Source organism: Vipera berus (assembly GCF_964194415.1).
Source record: "Vipera berus genome assembly, chromosome: 6".
Lineage (NCBI taxonomy): Eukaryota > Metazoa > Chordata > Lepidosauria > Squamata > Viperidae > Vipera > Vipera berus.
In genome coordinates this window covers 75,039,790-75,060,088 of record NC_138208.1, presented here as the reverse complement: position 1 = coordinate 75,060,088, position 20,299 = coordinate 75,039,790, and the positions used below count along the sequence as shown (strand labels likewise).

The 20,299-nt window shown below is 38.7% G+C and overlaps 1 protein-coding gene across 3 annotated transcripts in view; it reads right to left on the bottom strand.

Moving 5' to 3' along the window:
* The window catches only part of DENND5B (DENN domain containing 5B), a 127,324-nt gene that overhangs the window by 62,443 nt on the left and 44,582 nt on the right, over window positions 1-20,299 (bottom strand). For 2 of the 3 annotated variants that reach the window (XM_081331429.1, XM_081331427.1), the window contains exons 2-3: window positions 10,471-10,536; window positions 3,259-3,368 (exon numbers count right to left, since the gene is read on the bottom strand). In XM_081331429.1, the coding sequence (XP_081187555.1) occupies window positions 3,259-3,368; window positions 10,471-10,536 (176 nt within the window). The remainder of the gene's footprint in view (window positions 1-3,258; window positions 3,369-10,470; window positions 10,537-20,299) is intronic. The other variant, XM_081331428.1, reaches the window with a different exon arrangement.

Sequence of the window (20,299 nt, the reverse complement as noted above, 5' to 3'; positions counted from 1 at the left end):
TCGTTCCGCCGGGACCTGAAGACCTGGCTCTTTGAGCTTTCCGGCCAGGACTGAGAACTTTTAATTTTTAACCTATTGTAATTGGGGTTTTAATTAGAGTTAAGGGTTTTAGATTTAATCAAGGATAATTTAATTTATTTTAATTTGTTATTAACTTTTGTATTGTTATATTGTCTTAATTGCCTTGTGAACCGCCCTGGGTCCTACGGGAGAAGGGCAGTATATAAGTTTAAATAAAATAAAAAATAAAAAATAAAATAAAAATAAAATGAAGAATGCACACGTGTGTATGAATATTTTAAATAATTGAACAAAACCTATTTTTAAAGCATTCTGCTCAAGTGCTTATAAGACTTACCAGTTTTACTCCCTGACAATTCCCCATAATGCCGCAGGGACTCACTGAAGCATTTTGCCCAATCAAAGATCAAGAAACAGCCATCACTATATGCAAAAAAGCAGTTTAAACATGTGTGGCTCAACTGTGTAACTCTGCAGAAAAACAGAGTATTGCAGTTTCTAAAATGAAACTGCTCCCCTTCCATTAGCTAATTTCCATTAAACAACTTCTATTAATGTTTTGCCATCTGCACTTTAATTAGCATCTAGTAACAACAGAAGGCTTCTCTAGATTAACCTAAAAATATTTGAGCATTTTTCTGCAAAAAAACCTCACTCACTAATATAAAAAGCAGACAAAAATACAAGGTAATGGCAACATTAATTCTGAAAAAATGAGCAACATTTCTCTGCACTTAATATTAAAAAACTGTTCATGTTCAACAAGGCTTATTTCCACCATTCAACCCTCTATATTACAAGATTACAAAACTTGAGTACAGGAAGAAAAAATAAGAATTCTGGTATTGTGCTGTTCACTCACACGTACACACATAACTGTGGTTTAGTGAGTTTATTAATATTCCCCAGCAATTCCCTTCATCAAAACCCCAGAATTGTCCTATTAAGAAGCGCCACAAGCAGAACAATCCTAGTCCACAGAGAAATGGCCAAAGAATCCAGAAGGGACTTGAAAGTTTCTCAATCCAAATAAATCCTCCAGGCAAATTTAAATCTATAACACAAGAGAGTTCATGTGGCCAGAAAAATCCAGTTTCCAAGGCATGATCCAAGTCAAAGCAAGGTGTCAGTCTAAAGCAAGGCAAGAATCATAAATACCAGGAAACACACAGCTAGGAAACAAACACATTGTTCCCAACATTGCCTCCATCTGTCTGCTGTGCTAAATAGCCAGCTTCTGATGGAGCCCATCAAGAAGGGTGAGACTTTCTCCTCACAAGTAACCTGGCTGACCTTCTCTGCTCCTGCCTTTTCTCTGCCCTACATTTTCTTGGATCAGGTGCAGAAGGCAGTTCCTCTTCCTCATCACTGAACTGCTACCACTGCATGCTTTCCCCACCTGGAGCCTCAGGACTGGTCTGCTGTAGCTGTGCTTCAGCCAACTACCTCACAGACGGCTGCTCAGAGCCACCAATCAACTCAGCTCTTGAGGTGCCAGGAACTGGTTCATCCTTCCCCGAGATGACATCTAGAGAGGTATCTGGGGAAGCATCTGAGGGAGTCATCACAGGTATTTAGCAAATTGTCACAATTTCTTTAAAGGTTAAGAATATGAAGGCTTCAGTTGTCTGATGGTGTCTTGGTGGACATAAAGTTACTCCTCATAAATGCATATATAGGCAGTCCTCAACTTATGACTGGTCACTTAGTGACCATTCATAGTTATGATGGGCCCTGAAAAAGCTACTTACGACCTGAATTTAAAGTTCTGAAGTCTACCACACCTACCACCATAACCACCACCACCCTGCAGTCATGTGACTGCATTTTGGGGGCTCAGCCACCATTCCACATTTATGGCTGGTTGCAGTGTCCCACAGAAATGTGACTGTGATTTACAAGATTTTTGCCAGAAACGATTGTTTACTTCTGGTTTCCAGCAAAAAACACTCTATAGCAAACAACGAGCTTCCTTAACAACTGCAGGTCTAGGGAAAGGAGTGGCAGAACCTGGTGGCAGAGTTTAAAGAGGAATCAGCCTAGAATCTCTACCTAGCCACAAGTGAGCTAAGTCCAACCCTCCTTGAATTTCATTCCACCATACCTAATCCCAAGCAGGTTATACACCGTTAGTCTAGAAGGTTCCTCTGTATAGGCTGTGAGCAGCAATGTCAGTTTAATTGGACCTGTGGACTGATCTTTTGTGCCTGATAGCAGCACTTATTTTGCAATTGACATATTCACTTAATGATACAAAAAAGTCATAAAATCAAGCACGGTCATATGGTGACCCATTTTATGACCATTGTGTCTTATAATCAAACTTGTGAGCTCAATTACGGTTGTGAGGGCTACCTGTATCTTATTAAAGAATTCACAATTCTTTTAGTGTGTACAGTAATCAGATATTATGAAAAGCTTTACTGTAAGGAATGAATATTTTTTATTATGAAACAAAAGCATAGGGATTTTTTATCTATAGTTATAACATGGAGAAGCAAATATTCAATTTTTTCTATTAGACCAGGGGTGTCAAACTGCCGGCCCACAGGCCAGATGCGTCATGCCAAAACCATGCCCACCCCAGCTCCGGCAATGGGGGGAAAGTCACAATACATTGCGACACGTCACATTTATTTACATGACGGGGCAAGTTTGACACCCCTGTATTAGACAATGGTACACTTGCTATAAGTAATGAGCCATAAGACAAATGTAAAAATACTGATCTACTGAAGGAAAAGACTAGAAAACCTAGAAAATAAAGGAGGGAGGACTTAGAAAGTACTTTTTTAGTTTTATTTAGCTGCATGAGCTAAATAAGTCCTCATCAGGCTGAAGATGACACAGGGACTGAATTCACGTATTTTGGTATGTCAGAGTTTCGATCAGTTGATTGGATAAGCTTCAACAAAGTGGCCTTGCCCCTAACGCTGATCTATAAACCATGGTTTATGAGGATAGCCTGAGTCACAGGTCAGGCTAAACAAATATTATAATTTACAATGAAGTGTGGATCCAGTACTGACTCCACACATTTGATTACAGCCCAATCTTTGGCCACAAATTTATGTGTGAATTAGAGAAATGTGGGTTAATCCTTCTCGTTTAGTTGAAATGTCCTATTCATCTGAAATGGAAAGAGAGGAGAACTGAAACATGTAAGAAGAGCTCACTTTGGCACAGTAGTTGAGGACTAGGATGTGAAACTCCTTTAGAAGACATTTCTCTACATACCATATTGACGGCATCCTGATCAAAGGGGTTCCATTCTATATTTTGGGGATAGTGAGCCAAGACTTTTGACTTGAAAGTTCTTCTCAAGGGACTCTGGTCAAAATTTTCTCCTGCAATAGATTAAGAAGCAACAATCATCACGTCAATGAACTATTTTCAAAGAAAGCTTCAAGTTTGTTCATCCCCTAGTTAAAAAGGCCACAGGAAAAATAAAGAGAAAATACTGCTATGTTTATTTTTTAAAAAAAACTTACCTGAAATTTTTGGAAAAAGGAATAAACCATCATTAAAGAGAGGCATACCATATTCATCCCACTCAATGGAGTGATTCTTCTTAATGTAAGTTTAAGGAGATATATTTTTAAATTTAAAAATAATATTGAAAGCATCAGCAATTTAAAATAAATGAAATCATAACTACAGGTAGTCTTCAGCTTAGGACCACAGTTGGGACCACAATTTCCATTTCTAAGGAGGACAATTTTTAAGTGAGTTGCACCCAATTTTACAACCTTTTTGGCATGGCTGTTAAGCAAATCATTGTGGTTGTCAAGTGAATCATGCAGTTGTTAAATGAATCTGGCCTACCCCATTGACTTTGTTTATTGGAAGCCAGTTGGGAAGGCCACAAATGGCAACCACGTGACCCTGGGGCATTGCAACAGTCATAAATACATGTCAGTTGCCAGGTGCCTAAATTCTGACCACGTAACCTTGGGGATACTGCAATAGTCATAACTGTGAGGACCAGTTGTAAGTCACTTTTTTCAAGTGTTTCTGTAAGTCTAAATCAGGCATGTCAAACTCGCGATGTCATGTGACGTCATGTGACATATCACAACTTTCCCCCCATTGCCGGCAATGGGGAGGGCGCGGTTTCATCGTGATGCATCCAGCCTGCGAGCCGGCAGTTTGACATGCCTGGCCTAAATGATCATTAAATGAATGATTGCAAGTCAAGGACTACCTGTAGTTAATAAACTAATAGATAAAATAGCAATGCTTCATATATATTGTCTCAGGGTGGATAGTAACTCTAAATTACAGTTTCCATAGTTAAAAATAAACAGTGGGTCTGAGTCAGATAAGAGTGCCAGTGCAAAGTTTGAAAGGCTAATGCTTGTCCCCAGTGTAGACTCTAAATCCGTTTTATGCTGCCTGGAATGACTATCTAGAAGATCAACACTTTCATATTTCTATTATTGTATTCTACTGTTATGGTATCTATGTAATATTCTTTTCATTTTTATTTCACTGACTTTAAAAAATTAAAGAGAGAGAGAGAGAGAGAGAGAGAGAGATCTGGCATTGTAGGTTATATGTAGAAAGTCATATGTATTCACAAGATAATGCATTCTTCCTGAAATCACAGAACCTGAACCTGAACAATAGAGAATTTTAAACATCAGTGTTTGAAAATGCAGCATGAACTACAGTTGTACAGTCTGAATAGCCTGACACAATTCTACACAGTGCAAAAAGAGAGAGAAAAGATTGCATTATCTCGCCTATATTCCACATTATCAGCAAACATGTAAAAATTGTAGGAGCAGAAGAAGAAAGGAAATTTGAGAATTCTCTGCTTATCGGCAATGAATCATTACTGGTAGCTGCAAATTCTCAGCTGGATCTCCAGTAGCAGACAGAAAACCAACAACTGAATTTCTTTCTTCAGATACTCTTCACAGCAGGCAATAAACCAACAGCTAGATTAATCCCCTTTCCAATTATTTAGGATTTGTTTTTCCTCCCTAACGTTCCATTCCCTGCTCCCTGCAGGGTTTATTTAGGATTTTTCTTTCCTCCCTAGCTTTCCTCGCACTCTCCACACCCCGCAGGGCAGGCTTCACTTTTTCAGTGGAATTAACTCTGTTCAGTTTGTTGCCGGAGTCTGATTTGGCCAAACGCATTCAGCTGGCTTTCATGCCCAAGGCAGGACTAGAACTTACAGTCTTCTGGTCTCCAGCCTGGATCTAAACCACTAGACCAAATTGGCTCTCTTTCTCTCTCATTTAGGACTTTATTAATTATATTATAATATAATTACATTAATTTCATTCTAACTTTAATCTCTACTGCCCATAGTGTCTTGGAATTACAGAGGATATTTAATACATAGAAATTGGTCTTTTGCCAAGCGCACATGGTTCAATTAAGTTATTTCAGAGACTTTACACAGAAAAAAAAATTAAATGTCCCGTTAAGCGTGCCTGTTTAATACTTGCATTTGCAGACATATTTATCAAATTCATGCTTTTCTTTTTTTGAGTCGTTCATTACTTTCAGTCATGCACATAACATTTTAGCATGTCCTCAATACGTTTAGTTCCGTCACCCTTTCCAGGAAGGTAGACAGAACTCTCTCTGTGTTTGATGATATTGTCCAGACAAATCAAATTCAGTAGGGGCTAAATTTAGCAGCATATTTGCTACACTGACTTGGATGCTAAATCAAATGGTGCAAGAATTACTTTATCAAATTCTAAAATAATGCATTTTCCTCCAAGTAGCTCAGAAGAACATTCAGTGGCCTTCCTTATAATCACCAGCATTTTTGTTCGTTTATGGGCTAGGCTAGGGTCACCTAAACGTTGATTGGCAGATTTATACAACACAACCCATGCTGGCTCAAGGCACATATGGATAAATACATCCTTTACTTCATTCCTTCATGCATACATTCCCATCACAGGGTTGGGATGGAATCCTTTCCTTTCCTCTCCTCTCCCCCCCCCACCCCGCTGCCAATTCCCTTGTAGATGACTGGTTTCTCATATCTATCAGTAGCTGCATCACAAGGAAGAAAGAAAAGCAGTCCTTCACACATTCATCCGTTTTCTGTTGTCTAGTTACACATATTGCTCAGTTAGCATTGGTTCCCAGCAGTTCTGCTGAGTGAAAAGTATCTGGCAGAGGCTTTCATTTACTATTATTTTCTATGATGAGAATGAGAGTTAACTATAGCCGTAGCTGCTTTCACAAATCCATTTCAGGAAGAAGAAAAAAACTTTAAAAGTGGTAACGCTAATACTGACCAATGTTTTCCAATAGCCCCAAGGGACTAGGCAAGGGTAAAACAAAGACTTCTGCTCTCTTCCTCTTCCTCATACTCCTAAACATGTCATATCCTAAACATTTTAAGCAATGTTACCCACAAAAGGAAAGACTTAAAATGTTTGTTCTGAAAAAGCTGAATCAGTAAGGGCTGAGATTAGTACCACCACACAAAGGAGGAGCTGATTAAAAACACAAAACTCTTCTCAGCCCACTCATTTAGGATTAAGGTTAGTCACAAATTTTGTGCAAATGCAGGGATAAAAATATCCCTGCCTTTTTTTAATAAGGAAACTATTTCATTTGTATGTCATGAAAGACAAATCTTAGTGATTCTGCTTATTCTCGATGGAGTTGGCCTTTCATTTCTTACACTTGGGGTGTGTGTGTGTGTGTGTGTGTGTGTGTGTGTGTGTGTATAAAAGCATATTAGGCTACATTTAGGCACAATATACCATTATTGGTTGTTACAAGAATGAGCAACAGTGACCTATAAGTGTAAGTATTTCCTTTTCACATATAAGGAGAAAAGGCTAAAAGCGTCAGCTTGTAGGTTGAAGTAACCCACACTTTGCTTTTCTGTCCAAAGATAGCCAAGTATGAAGAGTGGTGTGAAAAGAGTCGCTCATTCTCTATTCTATTTTGTAATTATGGTTGTTATGGGATCTGTACTTGCAATGAATTGATTTTTCACGGGTTTTTATCTATGGAAGTGATCACTTGCTATCATCTCTCGGTTCAATGATGGAGAAATTGTGCCTTACGGGGGGAGGGGGAAGGAATCCAGTGAACAAATCAAAAGAATCTAAAAATAAAAATCTTGATAAGGCTGTAAACCAGGGGTCCCCAACCCCGGGTCATGGAAGTGGCAGGTGAGTGAGATAATGGTACTTTTTCTAGAGTCTCAACATCTTTATTAGATTGAAATACTGCAACCAGTTTTGTCAAAACTGTCAAAATGTCAAATGTCAAAAAGATGCTGAGACTTTGAGTACAGAGAAGCACAACAAAGATGATTAGGGGACTGGAGGCTAAAACATATAAGGAACGGTTGCTGGAATTGGGTATGTCTAGTTTAATGAAGAGAAGGATGAGGGGGGACATGATAGCAGTGTTCCAATATCTCAGGGGCTGCCACAAAGAAGAGGGAGTCAGGCTATTCTCCAAAGTGCCTGAAGGCAGGACAAGAAGCAACGGATGGAAACTAATCAAGGAGAGAAACAACCTGGAACTAAGGAGAAATTTCCTGACAGTTAGAACACTTAATCAATGGAACAACATACCTCCAGAAGCTGTGAATGCTCCAACACTGGAAGTTTTTAAGAAGAAATTGGACAGCTATTTGTCTGAAATGATATAGGGTTTCCTACCTGAGCAGGAGGTTGGACTAGATGACCTCCAAGGTCCAATTACTACTACTACTTCTTCTTCTTCTTCTAGATGACCTCCAAGGTCCAATTACTACTTCTTCTTCTTCTTCTTCTTCTTCTTCTTCTTCTTCTTCTTCTTCTTCTTCTTCTTCTTCTTCTTCTTCTTCTTCTTCTTCTTGTTATATTATTATTATTATTATTATTATTATTATTACATCATGGTGACCAAAACTGGATGCAATAGTCCAAGAGTAGCCTTACCAAGGCATTGTAAAGTGATATTAACACTTTGCATGATCTTGATTCTATCCCTCTGTTAATGCAGCCTAGTACTGTGTTGGCTTTTTTGGCAGCTGCAGCACACTACTGGCTCATATCTAAGTGATTGTCCACTAGGATTCTGAGATTCCCTCTCACAGTTACTACTATTGAGCCAGATACCACCTATACTGTACCTGTGCATTTGGTTTTTCTTGCCTAAACGTAGAACCTTGCTTTTTTCACCACTGAATTTCATTTTGTTAAGATAGCGCCCAATGTTCAAGTCAGTCAAAATCCTTCAGTATCTTAAGCCTCTCTTCTAGAGTGTTGGCTATTCCTGGCAGCTTGGTGTCGTCTGCAAATTTGATGAGTTCTCCATCTATCCCCTCATCCAAATCATTGATGAAGATTTGAAGAACACTGGACCCAGAACAGAGCCCTGGGGCACCCCACTGCACATTTCCCTCCATGTAGATGCAGTTCCATTGAGGACATCATGTTGAATACGGCCGGTCAGCCAGCCACGAATCCATCTGGTGGTGATGCTGTCTAACCCACATTTTTCTATCTTATCAAGTAGCAGGTTGTGGTCTACTTTATCAAATGCCTTACTGAAGTCCAAGTAAATGATATCCACAGCATTCCTCTGGTCCACTAATTTTGTCACTTGGTCAAAGAATGCAATACGTTTTGTTTGGCATGATCTGTTTTTGACAAGCCCATGTTGGCTTTTGGTAATGACTTTGTTTGCATCTAGGTGTTTGCTGATTTGTTGCTAACCTTTTCCAGAATCTTCCCAGGTATTGAGGTCAGACTGATAGGTCTGTAGTTTCCTGGATCCATTTTTTCCTTTTTCGAAGATGGGAACTACATCAGCTCTTTTCCAGTCCTCTGGTAGTTCCCCAGTGTTCCAGGATCTTCGAAAGATATAGTTCAGTGGTTCTGAGATTACATCTGCCAGTTTCTTCGGAACCTTGAGGTGTAATCCATCTGGTCCTGGTGATATGAACTCGTCTAGGGTGGACAGGTGCTCACTTACCATTTTCTTACCTATCTTAACTTGTGTTTCTGATCTGTTTTTTACAGGAATGTTTTTGATAGGTTGGACTGTCCAACTTCATCTGTGCATGCGCAGGATCTAGGTTATGTGCACGAAACCATCCCTCCCCCCCAGGTCTATGGAAGACAATTTTTCCTCCAAAACCAGTCTCTGAAGCCAGAAAGATTGGGGACTGCTGCTGTAAACCAAGTTCTTTAATGTTAGGAATTCTTTGTTATTAAGGCTGTAGGAACAAACATCTGCTTTCCAGACCTCACTTCTAAAAGACTTCATAAAGCTTTTCACTTATTTAGCTTGAATGTAGCAACAGATCTGGGCTGCAAAACTCCAGTTAACCACAGATGACATAGCAAGCAAGCAAACAACATTTACTGTACCTCTTGGTTGCTATCTGGAAGACATCTAGAGCTTTGCAACCAAGATCTTGAGCCCAGCCATAAGGGTTAGGCAACCTCCGCTCTTTTATGACTCATGGACTTCAACTCCCAGAATTCCTGAGTCAGCATAGATGACTCCGGAATTCTGGGAGTTGAAGTCCATGAGTCATAAAAGAGCCGAGGTTGCCTACCCCAGTCCAGTCTTTGTTGGCAAAAATAAAAAACTTCTTGTTTGACATGCTCCTTACATAATCCTCATTCAACATTCCTTGTATTCAGAACTAGTCCATTGTTTCTAATGATTGCCCAACAAAACGCTTTTTAGAGAGCATTTCATTATCTGGTCAGTTTCTTTTCCACTTTGTATGGTGATTATTGCTACTAATTATGCTTTATAGGGACTTTTTAAATAAATAAATAAATGGGGATGCTATGATTTTTGTATTGTGAGTGGAAGTGAAATCTGCTAGCTCAAAGGCAAGTTTTAAATATTTTAATAAATAACACTATATGTTTGCTATCTTCCTTGTATCAAGTGTAAATGGTAGACTTGGTGAGTTTCTATACAACTGCCATCAATGCAAAACGAGATTTCGTTTTGTAGCTTTCAGGCTTGAGAATATCAGCAGCCCAGATGAAAACTCATGACAAAATACAACATATAATTCTAACATTAGATAGGTTCATATCAGCTAAAATATGGTCTGCTGGGTTTTGGCTTAAAGTGTTAAATCACAAGCACTATGATTTGAGTTTATGATTGGGCCTGGTATGGGGAATCAGCCAATTGTGGCTTCCATAGGCCATTATTAAGCAAACCATTAACAGCATGAAGTACGAAAATCCCTGAGCAAAACCAAAATGTGTGTATGTATTTAGAACTGGTAAGGGAAGAAAAAGCACACAGCAGTTAGTTTACTAATTTAGAACTCCCCAGGAAAAAGATGATAACTGCTGATTAAAATAATTAAAGTAAGTAATCAATGAATAGAATTTAATGGAATTCAAGAGAAATGAAAAGATGGAAATGAATACTGAAAGCCTGTAAGTTAAAATGAGCAACCCCCCTTTTTTTAATGTTTATTTTTACCTGATGTTCTTTTTGCAGTATCTGAATTCCTGCCATGGCGGTCGGCTTCTAGCCACTGGTATAAGACTACATAACATAACAGAAACAAAAAGTATGTATGAACAAAATGAACGGAAACTGCATAATTTTTGAAAAAAAGAAAGAAAACATGGATAATGAAATTAGCAGTAGTATTTCTACCGCTGGTTATGAAAAAGAGACAGGACAATGAATGTGACATGTGCAAAGACGTTTAATAACCTAGGTGCCATTTGAGTCGCTGTTGATGGGAAAGGAAAATTTAACTTGCCTTCTGTTGAACATGGATATGGCAGTTCACATGATTAAGAAGGGCGACTGTTCAAGATTCATGCTTGTGCAATACATTCAAGTCACGTTCAAATGATCTGTTCTAGCTTCCCAATGAAGCTAGAACAGATACTCCAATGCGCTTCTTCGGAGCTCATAAAAAGTTCTTTAGTCTACCCAAAAATTCTCCAGCAAATCTTCAGTGAGAGGAAAAGAGCAATTCCAGAAACTTCTAGAAATTTGGAATTGTTTAGGCCAGCAGCCCCCACCCAACCTTTTGGGTACCAGGGACCGGTTCCTTGGAGAGAGGCTTTTATTCACGGACCGGAGGGGGCGTGGCTTCCTGTGCTGCCTGCATCCTGCCCAGTTTCTGGAATACTGCAGCCTGCTGCCAGTCCACAAACCAGGGATTATTCCAAATGGCTTATGTTTTACCCATGTAAGGCAGATGGCAGGGGAAGATTTCAAGGGCCAATTCCAATATCACTAAGTGAGCGTCTCTATATATGTATTGCACAAAAAAACCCCACATCCAACTATAATTAGGTTGAGGCAGGTTATTTCCATTCAGTTCTTCATGGTAGCTTGGCATTCTCTGCGGTAGGGTATAAAGCCACCATGCTTGATGTAAACTGGAAGATCTATCAAACACTGGAATCCATTTTTTATTTGTTTGTTGATTGGTCATGTGGGTATAATGACAGGGGAACACTACCTTGATGTGGCTGGGAGGTACCTGGCTTTTTAGTGTATGATATTATGTATCAACAAGCTGAGAAAGTCAGAAAACATTTAATTTGATTTACTTAATGTTAAACCAATTAAACACAGTTCATATAATTACTCTTCATATCTTCAATTATTTCTTCTGACATCATACTGAAATTTAAAATTCAGGGACCATTTTCAGGGAAGATACAGGTCTTCTTGGGACCCTCCAACCTGAAGCAACTTCCCCAACCTGATGGTCTCTGTCTACTTTACTTGTCTACAACTCTCATCAACTCCAGTCAACCTGGGTACAGGCTGGGAATGATAGGAGCTGTCAGTCAAGAAATCAGGAAGACGCACAAGATTGGGGAAAGGGTATTATTAAGAAATGGAATAAGGAAGCAGTGAGCTTCTCCAATATAAGTCAAGGAATATAGGACAAATTTCTGAAAATTACAACTTTCTCAAAAACAGTTTCCCATTTCTGAGCCCTGATTAGGAAAGGAAAATTGTTAGATGACAGAAGGTAGTGTTAACACAGCCTATTTCATTCTGGCAAAGAAGATCCTCAGCAGCCAGTGTTCTGGAAATTATTTGCACATGTGTTTAGAAAGAAAAAGCATCAATATCCCATCCCTATCTTTGGCAGCTGTTTTTGTTATAGTTGGCAATGCCATCATCTGAACTGGCCCAGGAGATGTAATGTTAAAGTAAATAACAACAAAAGATGATTTAAGTATTTATTAAAAACAACAACAACAACAAAAAGCCTACTCATAATGCCATGGGAAACATTTTGGCAGATAAAAATGGAAGCTTCCTGTTTTTAAGGCTGGATGGAATTGGTTAAAATGGACGGGGGGGGGGAATCATTATTTTAAAAAAGGTAAGGTTTCAGGAGCTGGTAGGTTTAGTGTGTGAAGTACAAAATATTACACACATACACAAACAACTCTGGACAGATCTGACATATTAATCCTCCTCCTTTTTGCTTTAATCATATCTGTTTTCCCCTACCATAACCGGATTTAGTTCCAATGTATCTCAGTCTTTATTTTTGTTAAAAATGTTTAGCAAAAAGAACAAAAGTTCACACAGAAGCAGCAATAGTGCCCTGAACGAACATAGAGGACAAAGAATCTGCACACCTTTGCAACAACTAAATTTTAGAAAATAAAATGGTGTTGGTAAATGTCAGAATGATATCATACACTCAGAAGATGCAATGGAAGTAATAATATAATGCAGAGTAAATACTTGATTACAATTCTGAACAGCAACTAGAACAAAGGAGGAATGAAAAAGGAACAAAATTGCTTATTTCTTTACCTTTACCTGTAAAATGTATTTTTTCTTCCAAGACTTCAAAGCAATTTATATATTTGAAAGGAAAGGAGGAACAGAGGAAAGGTTATAATTTTTTCTTTCCTAAATGGGAATATCATTTTTCAAGCTACCTTTTAATCCAGAAGAACATCTACTTTTTAAACTACCAGGTTAATTGACAACACGGCTAAAGCTAAAGACTGTCAACTTCAATCTACATTAACGTCTCCCAGAGAGCATTTTGCCTCTCCTGTGTACAGTATTAACACAATTTTAACAGAGAATGCAGTTTAATTCATATTTCCAAAGAGGCTGAAAGAAAATAGTTCGAAAGAACATAATCGGCAGCTGATTCATCATACTCAGTCTGGGTTTGCTTTACCCATGGTTTATTGAACAAGTCCTGATGGGTTTTTAACACATAATAATACCATGTTTACCAGCCACAATGGTTAGGTTTATATACCACACTGACTCAAATCCAAGCAATTATGAATTGGTGCAATGCAAGAATCTTAGCCAATATGAGCTACCTCTGGTGGATTTAGCCAGAATCTAGCCAAAACGAAGCTACCTCTAGTGAATTTCCCTTAACGAACCTTCTCAGATATTGTAAGGTAAAGGTAAAGGTAAAGGTTCCCCCGCACATGCGTGCTAGTCGTTTCCGACTCTAGGGGCTGGTGCTCATCTCCGTTTCAAAGCCGAAGAGCCAGCGTTTGTCCGAGGACGTCTTCCGTGGTCATGTGGCCGGCATGATTAGACACCAAAGGCGCACAGAATGCTGTTACCTTCGCACCGCAGTGGTCCCTATTTTTTCTACTTGCATTTTTACATGCTTTCGAACTGCTAGGTTGGCAGAAGCTGGGACGAGTAACAGACGCTCACTCTGTTACGCGGCACTCGGGATTCGACCCGCCAAACTGCCGACCTTCTGATCGACAAGCTCAGCGTCCTAACCCACTGAGCCACCACATCCCTTTCAGATATTGTAGACAGCAGTAAAGACAGATAGATGTATATCTCCCACAAAGGGCTACTACATCCTTCATTGGAAGGCACAAATCCTCAAAAAAAGGCATTTTCAGGGAGGGTTTTCCTAGCTCAAAAATGTCAATTTATAATGTCATCATTAGCTGAAGCCAGACTAAATAAAATAACAGTGCCATTTTCTATCCATATATTTTAAACAAGCCAACCAACCAAAGGCAAAGATAGATGGTTAAAAATGCAGCACAATGAAGCTGCACTGCAGAAGGTATCACGCTGGTACTACAAGACAAAAACAGTTTATGGGCCTTCGAGATCTCATTAATGCAAGTCCTTCTATTCTGATTAGCTTTTACACAGAACTTTCTCAGCTGAGACCTGCAAATACTCCTTGAGGGACAAGAGTCCCAAATATTTTCAAATACAGGTCCTTTATTAACCCTTAAGTTCTCTGTTTTATCGAAGGTATTAGAGGAGATGATTGGCAGGTTATCCCTTTTTGTCAGGCAATATGCATTTACACGGGTATGGATAAATGTCCTCTGTAATCTTTAAATTGAGGGTAAGAGAAGAAGGGGACGACAGAAAATGAGGTGGCTGCATGGAGTCACTGAAGCAGGAGGCGTGAGCTTAAATGGACTCCAGAAGATGGTAGAGGACAGGAAGGCCTGGAGCAACATCGTCCATGGGGTCGTGATGGGTCGGACACGACTTTGCAACTAACAAGAACAACAAACTTTAAATTTGCTTGATCACAAGAATGCTATGTTAAAAATAAAATTCAGCAGAGACAATTAAGCCAGCCTCAATCTGAACTGAGTTAGCGCCTTTGTCTGTTTCTTCAGCTTTACAGCTGCACGTTCAAAGATCAGCACATCTGTAGACAGCATTCACATGAAAGCAACCTTAACAAATAGAAGCAATTCCCCAAAGAGATAGAAGGCCTATGATTTCAACATTTCATGGTATTCACAGTAGCAGCGATCTAAGCACATTACTGTGGCAGAGAAATTGGGAAACTGTGTAAATTGTGTTTTGCCCTAGGGAACCAAAAGCTCCATTACAGTGCAAATCATATGCATGATTTCCAATTGTTCCACTTCATTCATGCACATATACAAGCATATTGACTTCAGCCACGCATAACCCTGTGCGTTTTGAATGCTGGCTGCAAGCCAGTTCAGATTTTTGTAAGGGTAGAACTGACATTTTCAGAATTGTAATTCTGAAAGAGTGTAATATACGTTTAGCCTCAAGCCTCTCTTTTTTCCATGTCAAATGTACATGGAACTGAGACAGCTTTTTCTTTAGGCTAAATGGCATCCATGCTTGCTAAGCAAAGATTGCTAATACAGGATTCCATTGGTTGTACACCATGCTTAGTTCTAAATACCTAGACTTTGTGTATTAGTTATCTACCTTAAGCATTTTTAAAAAAATAGTATTATTACAATGTTATCCTAGGAAACAGCACTGGCAGCTTCTTCATATCAGATCAGACTACTTGTTTATAAAGCTGTGATAGTAACTATCCAAAATTTCCATATATATATATATATATATATATATATATATATATATATATATATATATATATATATATATATATATATATATATATCCCATTCCACATCCCGGGATACATATATATATATATATATATATCCCATTCCACATCCCGGGATACAAAATCTGTAAAACACGCTAAGCCAATCTATGGTTTGCCCGCTTTGGTTAAGCACAATTCATGAATCCAGCCATGATTTACCACTTAGCATTAGGGATAAATTATACGGCATAATAGGTAATGATCCCTTCTGAATCTTTCAGAGCTGCAAGAAATATGGTTTGATTAGAACATTATTTTTAGCACATTTGCTTTTAAGTCACTAATGTGGGAGTGTTTCTAATATGCTCGGCTATTTTGTCTACAGCCACTGGTAATCAGGTAATTGTCATAGTGTATGTCTGCTGCTCATCTCTACTCTGACTTCACTGTTCCAAATTCCTCCAAACATCAGAAGCATCTGCAGGCATGTAACACATGATAATGCCATGACCATGTGATGAAGGGCTGAAGTCCAAGGTTTTTACCATATAATAAATAAGTTTTTTTTTTTAGAGTTAGGGTGTTGGGTGAGCTAGAAACCATGATTTTGCATGGTGTGTGCCAGCCATTACCACACATAAGGATTTTTGTGATCAACGCACTAACTTTTCAGAAAAGTGTAGAGCAGATAACAAGGCAGGAATAATTCTGGCATTACCTACTCTTCCAATTTCTGTATAGTGTAACCAAACAAAATCATAAAAAAAGCTCACAAGCCAGACAGAGTAGAGTTTTCATTATCATTCCTTAAACTTCTATTCAGAGTTTGTTCTAAGAATCAGATTCTCTGTGCATGAATGTTACAATCCGGGGTATGAATTCAAGCACAACTGTCAATTCTTTTTCACTTTTATAAATCCAGTAATAAAGGTAAAGGTAAAGGTTCCCCCGCACATGCGTGCTAGTCGTTTCCAACTCTAGGGGCCGGTGCTCATCTCCGTTTCAAAGCCGAAGAGCCAGCACTTGTCCGAGGACATCTCCGTGGTCATGTGGCCGGCATGACTAGACGCCAAAGGCGCACGGAACGCTGTTACCTTCCCACCGTAGTGGTCCCTATTTTTCTACTTGCATTTTTACGTGCTTTCGAACTGCTAGGTTGGCAGAAGCTGGGATGAGTAACAGGTGCTCACTCTGTTACACGGCACTCGGGATTCGAACCACCAAACTGCCGACCTTCTGATCGACAAGCTCAGTGTCCTAACCCACTGAGCCACCGCGTCCCTATAAATCCAGTAGGAAGTGTTTAAAACCAAAACCTTTAACACGGATTTTAAAAAGCAACTCCAAAGGCTTGTTCATATTTTTGTAACTGGGAGATAGTTGAAAAGCCTTGCCATCATGGATGAAACTATGAATCTTGAAATGTACCAGTAAATTCTACAGGAAAATATCAGCTGAAAGCTCAAAGAAATGCAACAACACAACAACCCAAAATACACAAGTTGTAGGATAAAATAATGGTTAAATCAGAACAAAGTTAATGTCTTGAAATGCCTAGTCAAAGTCCTGTCTTTAATCCTATAAAAAAAGTTGGAGAAAGACCTCAAGTGGGCAGTTCGCATGAGGAAGTCCACCAACGTCTGTGAGCTGAAGGTGTTCCATAAGGAAGAATGGATTAAAATTCCCCCATCCTCAAGCTGCTATGCAAGACTAATCAATAGTTAAGTAGATGACAGATCCTGTTATTAGGTCATAAATATTGACTACTCAAAAGGGTTCACAAACTTTTAAGCACTACTGTACCTGGATTGCTACATTATCCTGTGTCATGATTTGTCTTAAGTATAATTTATTGAACAAGCCATTTGTTTAAATACCTGATTAAACCTAAACCATGGTTTACAAATTTCTGTGACTAAGTTCACTTACTGTACTATTCAAAACTAAAGAAACTACTTTAAAGTTTAGTTCAATGTCCAAATCTATCCAATATACTCATTTTAAGAAGACTAAAGTTAGAAGACAATCTAACTTTAAATCTGTGGAAAATAGATTTATTAAATGTATATGCTGTCCATCTCACTCTACAACAGGGGTACAAGTGCTGGCCCGTGGGCCGGATGTGTCATGTGAAACCGCGCCCGCCTCATTGCCGGCAATGGCAAAAAAGTCACAATACATCATGACACATCACGTGACATTGCGAGCTTGGCAACCCTGCTCTACAACATGACTCTTGTATACATTTACAATGCTCTGAAAGGCTCTAAACACCCAGTAGGAAGTACTCGTCATGAAAAATGAGTATGGTTTAACCATGATTTGAACAAGCCATACATAACTGGGTTCACACATGGTAATAAATAATGGTTTGCAAGCCACAATGTCTGGCTTCTTGGTTCTTAACTATTTGCTATTGCTTCAGGTTATCTGAGAACTCAAACATTAACCTTAATATCAAGAACTCAGTTTCTGAACCACAGACTGCTAGCAGAAAAAATATCACTGATCACCAATAGAACAGTGCTAACAATATGATTAAACTTTTCATAAAATTCTAGTATGAGAACAGCTGCTAATGCGGTTTTGCCTTCATGCACATAAATAACTGAAAAGGTGTGCCAGGAAAAAAACTAGACATCTAAATACATATTCTAAAAGATAATATTTCTGGGTTTGAAATAAACATAGAAATTTGTCCGTCTCTTCAGATAATATATTGCTGCACACACAATGCACTTAAGGAAAACCCTTTCAGGACTGTAAATGTTTATAATACTACAAACTGCGACAGATTTTGCAAATGTAATAATTTTGTGGGGATGGGGGTAGGGGAGATGATCTGAACCTAAGCTTGTTTTAATACAAAGTGAGTTGTTACATTAGGCTTCCTGCCAAAAGGATTAAATATAGACAGACTGAGCCATCTGCTTGTCCCTTGACTGATTTCTGAAAATTAAAGAGAATTCACCAATAGTAACTGCCCATTAACAGCTCAGCTATTTTTAAGATGGTGCTAGACAGTTAACAGAATGAACTTCACAGGAGTAAGGAAATGTAAGAAACATAAATGTAGTTTTCAGGTGTTCATCAATACAGAAACGCTCAGTTAAACAAAAAACATATTAATAAACATTGCTGATAGTGGGAAATGCTTCTCATTTTCATTATTTTTTATTCCTAAGTGTTGAATGAATGAATGAATGAATGAATGAATGAATGAATGAATGAATGAGATTTCCCCAGATAAGCAGATGGCCCTCACTTTGCTGGTACCTTTAAGACCTAGTCCTTCGCCCAAGCCTTGGGCAAGGGTGTCTGAAGCCTCTTTTAGGTAATAGAGGTTTGCTTTGATTGTTTATTTTATTTATTAAATTTTTATGCCGCCCATCTTCCCTATAAGGTGACTTTGGGTGGCTTGTTGCCTAGTCTGTGCCATCTTTGGTATTATCAATATATTGTTTTATTGTTCTCTGTTTTTGTCTGTGAATTGAGAGTTGGGCAGGGTAAACAAAACATTAATACAATTAAAGATTAATACAAATAAAATTATTAGTTGCAGAGCCCCTAAATGTGTCAGTGCTAAGACAGGCTTTCATACTAAAATAATGTTTTTCCCTTAATTAAATTTAAATTAATTACAATTAAAAGCTTAATTAATTTCCCCTTAATTAAGAACAATCAAAAACTGGAAAGAAAAAAGGGAATTCGAGGGGATTGTTTTTACTAAAATCTTTACAAGACGTCTGAGGAGTACTCCAGGTTCAAAGGGAAAAGGATAGCCCATTGTAGAAAAGGGTTTAAATGTAATGTCTGTCTGCAATTGATGCCAGGAAAAGACAGAGCTGGTTTAAAGAGTTGCAGACAGGCATGAGTTTCATACCCTCTACAGATATGTTACTGTACAGGTAAGTCCTCAACTTACAACAGTTCATTTAATCACCATTCGAAGTTACAACGGCACTGAAAAGTTATGACCATTTTTCACACTTACGACCATTGCAGCATCCCCATGGTCACACGATCCAAATTCAGAAGCTCGGCAAATGATTGTGAAGGTTACGGTGTGTCGGGATCACTTTTTGTAACCTTCCGACAAGCAAAGTCAATGGGGAAGCCAGGTTCACGTAACATCTGTCTTACTAACTTAACAACTGTAAGTGATTCACTTAACAACAGTGGCAAGAAAGGTTGTAAAATGGGGCAAAGCTCACTCAGCAATGTTTCACTTAGCAAAATAAATTTGGGGGTTAATTGTAGTCGGAAGTTGAGGACTACCTGTAATTGCATGTGTGAATGAGCTTGGGAGACCTGGCAAAGAGGCAAAGAAAAGGGAACAAATAAAAGGCAACTTAGCCCTCAGCAGAAATGTGGGTGTGGCAAGAGGATCAGAAGGGATCCTCCCTAGCTTCTTCAGCTGTAAAGGGGCTGGGGGCTGGGGGGGGAGAGAAATATGCTTTCAGACTTGCAAAGTTGATCTCAGCATTGTGAGGTAGACCAGACAGGAAACACAGTCAGATGAGCTAATTCTACTTTACTGTATATTGTAAGGTGAGTCCCTTCCCTTCACTGGGTGTCTTTGCCATGCTCCCAAGGCCATTCCCACACACCATTACAGATATATATATAAAGTATAGCAGAGGGTAAGGAGCTATGGCTGCTTTTATTAATTATTTCATACTTTAAAAAAAAACAACTCAAATTTCTCCATTGAACTTATTGGTCACTGTGAATTTGAACCCAGATTTCTCCATTTCAATCCAACAATTCTATCTACTACATTACTCTGCCAGCTTTCCAAACAAATTTATATCTCACTTTAGCTATGAGTAGGAGGTTTACTTACCCACGACAAATTCTTAGCTGGTCTGTTGCACTACTTTGATAGTAATGTTATAATTTATATATGATGTAAGGTAATAACTATAATCATAGTATTTATAAGCACTGGTGGATATTTATGGCATC